General features: G+C 62.3%; 1 protein-coding gene and 1 non-coding gene across 3 annotated transcripts; both read right to left on the minus strand.

Annotated features, from left to right (window-relative positions):
- Window positions 1–909: 909 nt before the first annotated feature.
- LOC102440210 (melanoma-associated antigen D4-like) lies at window positions 910–8,494 on the minus strand. 2 transcript variants are annotated; one of them, XR_002831274.1, is made up of 13 exons: window positions 7,133–7,342; window positions 5,994–6,764; window positions 5,340–5,561; window positions 5,187–5,250; window positions 4,901–4,980; window positions 4,427–4,518; window positions 3,737–3,816; window positions 3,610–3,652; window positions 3,137–3,199; window positions 2,142–2,256; window positions 1,586–1,759; window positions 1,329–1,469; window positions 910–1,137 (listed from the first exon to the last, which is right to left on the minus strand). XR_002831274.1 is itself a non-coding variant. In XM_006097219.3 (13 exons), the coding sequence occupies exons 2-13, from the start codon at window positions 7,340–7,342 to the stop codon at window positions 1,128–1,130; spliced, it is 2,181 nt and encodes a 726-aa protein (XP_006097281.1). In that variant the 5' UTR covers window positions 7,343–7,368; window positions 8,409–8,494; the 3' UTR covers window positions 910–1,127. The 2 variants fall into 2 exon arrangements, 1 of the variants encoding a protein (XP_006097281.1); XM_006097219.3 differs by adding an exon at window positions 8,409–8,494 and having other exon boundaries at window positions 1,329–1,759; window positions 7,133–7,368.
- Window positions 2,519–2,645, minus strand: LOC111827641. Its single transcript, XR_002831281.1, has one exon. It is a non-coding gene; the product is annotated as a small nucleolar RNA SNORA11 (small nucleolar RNA).
- Window positions 8,495–8,776: the final 282 nt, after the last annotated feature.

The following is an 8,776-nucleotide window of genomic DNA, read 5'->3' on the forward strand; positions in this document are numbered from 1 at the left end:
GTCAGTCCTGGCAGAGAGGAGACCCTCTTCTCATGGAAAAGAGGCAATGGGGACAGGGGCCCTTCACTAGTCCGTCCCTCCACTTAACCTGGGGTCCTGCTCCTGCCAACGTGTGGTCCCGAGGGAGCTCCGCCACTGTCCCTGCCCTCCCCGGAGCCCTACCCAGGCACCCTCTGTGTCTCTGCGCTCGCTGTTGTCCACTGGAGGGACTGCAGAACCAGCCACCCCATCCCCCAACCTCCAGGGGAATCACCCAGGCTTTGGAGACACCTGGACCTAGGCCTGGCCTTGGGCCTCACTGGGACAGCCCTGCTCCCATTGAAGGGATCCAGAGCCCCAAACAAGCCTCAGGTCAGGGCCACAGGCAATGGGCTTTCCAGGTCCATGGCAGCTGAGTTTTCATTAAAGCGACTCTCAGTAGCAATGGCCCTCCTTCTACCTGCTGGACAGGAGAGAATGTTACCTTGAAGCCTACCTCATTGTCGTCCCAAAGGGTGCGCCAGAGGGATGGGGTCCTGAACTTGGCGGGGCGGGGGGGGGGGGGTGATGAGGGGAGGGTTCTGGGCCGGCACCTCCAGAGGTGGGGACCGGGAGGTGGGTCCTGCTGGGTGACTGTGCACCCTGCCCCTCGGGGAGAGGAAGAGTGGCCCCTACCCATAGCCTCCACCCCCTCCCTTCCCCTGCTTCCCCCCTTGGCGCCTAACTGGCGCTGCACCGTGGAGACGATCCCGAAACGATGTGGACCAAAGCCTCTCAAAACTCATGGTCTCCACACTCGCAGACTCCTCCGCATCTCCCAGCGCCCTGCTTGCCTCTTAGGCAGAGGGGAGCCCGCCCCCACCCCCACCCCCACCCCCACCCCCGAGAGCCGACCGTGGGCCACGCAGAGCAACACGGGCACAGGAAACGTGCCATTTCATTTTGCATCTTTAATGTGACACCGATACCAAAAACACGACAGCACGACAACAGCACACAGTGAAAGCAGGAGGGCAAAGAGAGCTTCGTTTTGCATGCCATCTTCGATGGGCAGGCAGAGGCTGCCGAGAGTGCTATGTGAACACGGGGTCTGAGGAGTGAACACGGGGTCTGAGGAGGCACTCTGGCTGGGCGGTTGCTGCAGGTCATCAGCGCTGCCTGTGGACACGGGACACAAGAGCGACAAGTAGAAACACAGGTGAAACAGGGAGGGATGTAAAGAACAACACAAGGCTCTGTCCACACTCTCGTGGTGCCCCCTCCCCACGCCGGGCCTCCCGCTGGCTGACTGCCCACGGCCCCTCCCGGGCCCACCCTTCAGAGTCTCCTCTATGGGCCCCAAACCTTACTGGATCCAGGAGAAGAAGTTGGCAGTGGTTCTGGCGGCATTTCTGCTCCGGATGGTGGAGCTGGTGCTAGGGCCATCTATGAGGCTGGCGTTGGCCGCACCAATGTTGCCACTGCTGACGCCAGCTCTCCAAGTGGTTCTCCTGTTGGCACGGTTGCTATTCAGAATGTACTGATGGTATCTGGCCCAGAAAGCAAAGGGGATCCTGGCCCAGGCGTCGCCAAAATCTCCGTCCTCATCCCAGGTCAGGAGCTCCACCTGTACGTCGTCCCAGCTCCACCGTCCAATCAGAGCTTCATCTCCGATGTTCATCCGGGCCCGCATCTGGGCCCTGGCGTGCTCCTCGGCCATATCCGCATCCATAGTCTTGAAGGCATCATCCACAGCCTCCAGGAAGTGAGCCTTCCAGTCCCGGGGGTCTCGGTTCTGATACTGCGGTGGAAAAACAGCAACCATCCCTAACCCCCCCGAGCGAGCGCGACCCCATGCTCACTGAGGAACGGCTTCCTGGCCTACACTCCCCTGTGCACTGTTGGTCATCACAGTAAACGTGAAGACCACGGGAGTCGGGCTCCCCCGATTCTGGACCAGACCTGGGATTTCGCCCCCCCCCCTGCCCCCTCGCACGTGCGACGCCCGCCCGCAAACCTGGGCGAGTCGCCTAGGAACCTTTCTGAGCCCCAGTGCCCTCACTGGACAGACAAACCGCACAAGGGGCCCGGGGCCCAGAAACAGACAAGGTTTCTGTGGGAAGTGCCAGCCCCTGGGCCTGGCCCCCCAGCAGAGGCTCTCCGTCGGTCCGTCCGTCCGTTACCTGGGCGATGAATCTCAGCACCCTCATCTTGCTGGTCTCGTAGCGGGCCCGCAGGCCCCAGAAGAATTCATACTCGGGCGGGCTGCTATTGGGGACCTTCTTGTATTCCAGGTACCTCAGTGGAGAGGAAAATAACCACCTTTTGCCTCCAGCCAGCCAGGCAGGTGGGCTGTTGCACTAATGGCTCCCGGGTGGCCCCTTCCGGGCCCCGAGGCTGCAGCTCAGAGTCCACGATCGCCCTGGCCCTCTAACTGGCACCCCGCTCCCGAGCTCGCTGCCAGGGGCTCTGCCTCCAACACCGAGGCCTTCAAAGCCCCGGGCCGTGTGTGGCCCCTGCCCAGCAACCACGGGGAGGTGTGTGGGCGGGGGCGGGGGGCACTTGTAGGGTGCTTGTGCACAGGAGGGCCACACGTTTTGTGCCCCTTGTCACAGTGACCCCAGTTCCCATTGGGTGTGTTGTATCAGAGGAGCCATTTTTCAGGCACCCTGCTCTGAGCACACCCCGCCGCAGTGTCTCGTCCGTGGCCTGGCTGAGCCCTGGGACAGTCCACCTTAGAACAGCCCTGTGAGGGGAAGAAACAAACAGTCCAGCAAGAGCAGCGCGCTCCGTACACACTCCGGACCCTGTGCGCGCGCACATTTCTTAGTGCACCAGTGTGAGGGCACACGTTTTTCCCCAGCTCCGACCTCCATTCTGCAGCCCCAGGTTGCTGGGATGGAAAGCCGGGGCTATTGTCCTACAGCCTGTGAGGGCAGGTGCTCAGTGGTGTGGTGGTGGGAACACGCCCCGCACCGTGTTCTCAGGCCACATGTGCCCCCTTTCCCCGGAATTCTCCCCCCCCCCTCCTCGGGCACTCACATACCCCCACCCGCTCTCACCCCAGAGACTCCATCCCTCTAGAGCAAAGAGCCAGGATGGGGAGTGGCTTCCTCAGCCAGACCCGCACACAAGGAAGGCACCAGTGTGAGACAGAGGTGACTCGGTCAGTACTTACTTCTGCCTCACAAAGTCGTTTGTAATGAGCTTCTTCAGATCGCCAAGGAATGGGTGCCTCACCCTGAGGGCAAGGAAAGAGTCCATGACTAGAGCCGGCGGCAGTGCCCGATGTGGGCCGGAGCACTCCCTACCAGGACTGAGAGCTAGCTTCCTGGCCCGTGAGGCCTGGGCATGCAGGGGTCTGACGGCCACTGGTCCGCAGCAGTGGCCTACAAAGGGGTTTGAAGGAGCCCCGGAGTCTGGTGCTTTGTCTTAGATCTCCTCTGGGGGACAGAGAGGGGACATGGAGCAGAGAGGGGGCCCAGAGTTCAGGACCATTTCACCATGCACCCTGGTGAGACCCTGTGCGCTCTGCCTGGTCGAGGACGCCCACTCCCCTGCACCAGACCGTCGGGCTGGTGGGATCCTGGGGCTTCCTGGACCCCAGGACAATGCTGAGGGGCAGCGAGAGCCCAGGGAGTCCAATCATACCCAGGGCGCAGTCCCATCTTGCGTAGTGCCTCCCAGAGGACAGCTGCCAGGGCAGATGAGGTACAAGAATTTAGAACACGAAGGAGAGACAGGGGGCAACCCCCCAGCTGCGGGTCCGGCAACTCACCCTCGCTGACACGGTTGCCATTCATGAAGATGACTCCCAGAATCACCAGGAGAAGACTCAGCCTGGGCGTGTCCTTGGTCCTAAAGGTGTACAAAGAGGGACCCTGTCCAGCAGCCATTGGCCCAAGAGACTACACACCCAGCTCAGCCAACCGGCCTCTCCCAGATGGCTCCACTACAGGGCAGTTCTTCCCACTCTGCCCATGGCTTGCTACCTGATCCAGACAACTCACTCCTCCGCCTGAGGCTGCACCGCTCCAGCCATCCAATGTGGATGCTAACACCCCCACCCAAGGGGGGGATTCTGCCAAGGACGGAGGGGCTAGGCAGGGGGAGCAAAGGCTTTGCCAGAGGTGTGTCCAGAGGCTCATCCACACCTTCCCTGCCCTTTGGCCCGGGGACCTACACCGCACAGGAACCTCCCCCAGGACCAACCGCTCCGCCATACCCAGGCCAGGCACTTAGCATGAAGAGGGAAGCAGCCAGAAGCCTGCTTTCTTGGAGCGAGGGGAGCGGGTGGGCGGGGGTGGGACCCTGAGTGCAGCAAGGCTTGGTCCCCTCTGATAATCACTTGGCACCACGCCCTATGGGGTGGGCACTGTGCTGGGCCCTCGGGCCCTGTCTTCCTGTTTCTCTGAGAGGAGGGGGAGGCACCCCCTGGGAAGGCCACAACCCTCCTGCCCTTTCTCACTTTCCCAGGAGGCGAGCTGAAGAATCCCGCGTGCAGGTGAGAATGTACAGATGTTCTTCCTTGTCGATCTCCTTCAGGTGGATCCCGAACTTCTGCACGGGGGGGAACACAAGAATGTGAGGTCAGAAATCCAAGCCAGGTGTCCTGCAGGCAGTCACTCCATTCCCGCCAGAACATCTCCTAGGCAGGGAACCCAAAGTCCTGGGGGACGACGCAGAGGCACTGGCCTGTGGGAGCCCGGGCACTGGCCAAGGCAAGGGGACCCACTTCGGGAGACAAGAGACCCCCAAGAGCACGAGGAAGGGGGAGGAAGTGAGGAGGAGGAAGTATGCAGTGGGAGCTCTCAGGTGGAGAAGCTAGGCAAGGCTTCCGGAGCAGGCAGGATTGACACCGGGCCTCCAAGGCTGCAGGGTGCAAGGCTTCCCTGCCTCTCTTGCCCCACAGAGAACTGTCCCCCACCCCCACCCAGCCCACCTTTTCCAGGGTGTATGTCGCCCGCTCAATGATCTCAGGGAAGTGCTCGTCATATTCTCGGATGACGTCCTTCATCATGTCTGCAGGAGGGGAGAGGTAAGGAAAGCATCTGGGCTGAGCAGAAGGCCAAGAGCTGCGGCCTCTCTGTCAGCCCTGCCGAGGGGGGCACAGTCAGGACCCATCAGCCAAGGCCTGATAACTGGGAGCATCTGATGGGGCTGGGGGCACTGGGGAGGACTGGAAGAGGAGAGAGGGCAGAGCTCAGGGATGGGGCCCAGTTGTCCACCTGAGCGCTTGATGGGGATCTTCTTGTAGTCCTTAATCATCAGATATTTCACCAACTTATTTGCCTGGAGAAGGAGAGGTGAGGGCACGGGTGAGCTCAATGAACTGGCCGGCAAGGCAGGAGGAGAGGGTGGGGGAAGGGCAGACTCCTTACCCTGTCTTGCAGAAGGGCCACGTTGCGGGGTGGCAAGCACAGTATGTGCCTCGAGGGTACCTGGGGCCTCACGGCCATCGGGGGCCGAGGGCCCATCTGAGCCCGCGGGGCCATCTGAGCCCGCACTGTCAGTGGGGGCTGCGATGCTCTCCAGGTCGGTGGGACCACAGGAGGCTCTCTCTCCTCCTCGCTGCTCTCATACTCATCATCCAGGTGCTTGGACTGTAGCATTGGGGAGAAGAGAGACCGGGGCTACCAAGCTTACTGTGCCCAAGCCCCTGGCAACATCTTCACCACAGCAGGTACTTGGAAATAAGAGTAGTAGGGACAGCGGGTGACGTGTGCAGAGGGCTCACTAAGTGCCAAGCACTGAGCCAACCTCTTCTACCCCCAGGCCGGAGGGTAGGGACTAGGTGGAGTAAAGACAGGCTAGCACATTTGTGTTATAGAAACTCGGACCAGTTGAGAGAAGAGGAGGGGAGGCGAGGGGAGGGGGGGGGAGGGGAAGGGAAAGGAAAGGAAGAGAGAGGAGGGGAAGCAAAGAGGGTGAGGGGATAGGAGGGGAGGGGTTGGGAGGAGAGTGGAGGGGATTGGAGGGGAGGGGAGGGCAGGGGAGGGGACCATTGGGGCTTGGAGAGGGCAGGGAGATCTCACCTTCTTTGTTCTCTTGCCTCCCATCCTGGCCCAGGGCTCATCGCGGTTGTTCTGAGCAGTGGCAGCTGCACCCTCAGGCTCAGGGGCGCTTGTGGCCATCTTGGCCTTGGCAGCAGCTGCTGCCACCACATTCTGAGGCTCCACCCACCGAGTCTTAGCGAGGGCCTTCCCAGACTTGGCGGTCTTGGGCCTGGTGGCTGCCCCCTCCCCAGCAGATGCTGCCTGAGCACTGGGGCCCTCGGGGGCAGGCTCTGGGGCCGGGGCGGGTCTCTTGGGGCGTGGGAAGGCTATGCCACTGACACCTGCCGGCTGGGTGAAATCAAAGCCATCATTCTGACCCAGAAAGGGTTTCTTGGGCTGGGTGGCATCCACCTCACTGGCACCTGGAGCCCGAGAGGAAGCAGCCTCCCGGGCCTGGGAGCCTGGCTGGGGCTGTGAGGAGGTTGCTGGCGCCCCAGAGGCAGCCATCTCACTGTTGCCTGGCATCTGGGAGCTGTGCGGAGAAGATGCCATGGCCTGGGTATCTTCTCTCGAGGCCTGGTCTGTGGCCATCGGGCGGCTAGTGACCACCTGGTTGTAGAGGGCACGGGCAGCAGCAGCAGCGGCCCGGGCAGCCGCCCGGGCAGCCGTCCGAGCAGCACGGTTGGAGTCACCTCGGCCTGCATTGCCAGACTGATCGTCCTCCTCATTGGGAGCTGGTTCTGGATCCGCTCGGAATGCATCCACCAGGGTCCGGGCCAGCATAGGGTGGTCCAGTTCCCAGGGCTCATTCTGCAAGGCCAGAGCGAGGGGTAGGGGAAGGCAGACAACTTTGCACACTCGCACATCATGCTTCCCTGTGCTGGCCAGCCTCCTCCAGGCAGCTAGCCAGGCAGCCAGCCAGGCAGCCCTCCCCCCCGCCCCCTCACGCCCCCCCTCCCCCTGCACCCCCACCCCACCCCCCGCCAAGACCCCCATCCCACCCCCCGCCAAGACCCCCACCCCCATCCCCACTCCTTTTCTCCCAGCAGGAAAGGGAAGGTTTCCTTTGGAGTGCTAGGTAGTCCTTCCCCATCAGCCCTCCCCTCCATCCACTCCCCTCTGCATACAACCCCCCGCCCAGTTTAGCAGGCTAGCAGGTGGCCAAGAAGGGGCCTCACCGCCAAGACACGCAGGCTTGTACCCAGGCTCCCAAAGGCTCGGAGGAGATGAATGTCAAAGCTGGTGAAGGTGCCATAGCCTCCGAAAGCACCAAATTCTTCATACTCATTTCCGTCAAACATCTCGTACTCCCTAACTTCTTCAAGACCGTCTTCCATGTCTTCAACGTTGCAGCATTCTGATTCCATGGGGGAGCTTCCCTCAGCCATGCTGGGTCCCAAGAAGAGAGCTCAGCCTGAGAGGGAGGGAGAGGCCTCTTCAGAGGGAGGAGGAGGGACCCAGTGGAGGCGGGGTTTCTCAGGAGGTGGGATTTCTCAGGAGGTGGGATTTCTCAGGAGCTGGGGGGAGGGGGACAGGCAGCCATCATCCCCCCTTACTGGGCAGAAGGGGTGGGGGTGAAATCTGTTGGGGTAGATTCTGTCAGAGACAGAGCCCTAAGAGCGGGATAGAGGAGGTCCAAGGAGATCTCCTCCCGCTCCCGCCCCCCCCCCACACACACCCCTCCGCATTAAAAGGGGAGTTGATGTCCAGGCAGGCTCCCCATCCCGGTGGCTCGATTTGAATGGAGAGGTGGACCGGCGGGCTTGGGGCTGAAGAAACCCCAAAGGGGATGATGGATGCATTGATAGGAGAAACAAAGGGCCCCAATTTAAAGGCTGGAGCAAGGAGTCAGGATGAAGGGGGAGCCGAAAGAGGTGTGAGGGCTCAGATACATGGGGAGCACGGAAAGCTCTGAATCCCAGGGACCCTTTGGCGAGGTCCGGGTGGGAGGGATTCGGGGGATTCCGGTCAGCTCAGGTAGGGCTCACACAGGAACGCTAGGGGCAGATGGGAGATGGAGGGGGTGCGGGGGGTGCGGGGGGGGGGCAGGGAGGGCGGCTAGGACTAGGTGAGGCTCCAATTAGAAGCTGGGGGTCTCCAAACGCAGGATTGCAACGCCAGGGAAGGGAGTGATCTGGAGTGGTTGGGTGGGGATGGGGCCTGTTTCTAACGCAGCTCAGCCCGAACACACGGGTCCAATGGTGGGATCCGGTGTCACCAGGGCTCGGATCCCCGGAGCCTGGGTCTGAAGATGGGGAGGATGGGGCTCCTATCTAAACCACGGGTCTAACGTGGTCCTGGTTCGGGTTCGGAGTGCTTGGGTTCTGCTCAGCTCCGGGAGGGGGGGCGGGGGGAGCGTTGCAGGGGGGTGGGGTGCGTTGTCCCGGGAGGAGTGGCGCAGCGTGCAGGGGTCCACTCGCCCGCTCCAGGTCCTGTCTCGGGCTGGATCCTTACCTTCCCTGGGGCTCCAATGGCGTCGCTCCTCAGCACCAGGAACCCCGCAGCCGCGCCCTCGCCTGCTGCTGCCAGCACAGCAGCTCCGACCACCCCGCCCCTTTTCTCTGCACACCCCCCGCGGCTGGGCAGCCTGCGCATGCGCCGACCCCTTCAGCCCGCCCGCTCTCCCAACAAAAGCCCTGTCCACCAGGTCCCCAGTGCGCATGCGATTCCGCGGGTGTGCGGGCTGCAGGGCGTGGGGGGTGGGGAGGGGGGTGGGGGCGTTTTCTCCTTCCCGCCGGATTCCCCTTTCCACCCCTGCTTCAGACTGCAGGAGCGCGCGCTCACACCCGCCCAGTCATCTGCCCTCAGTAGCCCCCACTTTT

This window comes from Myotis lucifugus, unplaced genomic scaffold, assembly GCF_000147115.1.
Source record: "Myotis lucifugus unplaced genomic scaffold, Myoluc2.0 scaffold_196, whole genome shotgun sequence".
Taxonomy (NCBI): Eukaryota; Metazoa; Chordata; class Mammalia; order Chiroptera; family Vespertilionidae; genus Myotis; species Myotis lucifugus.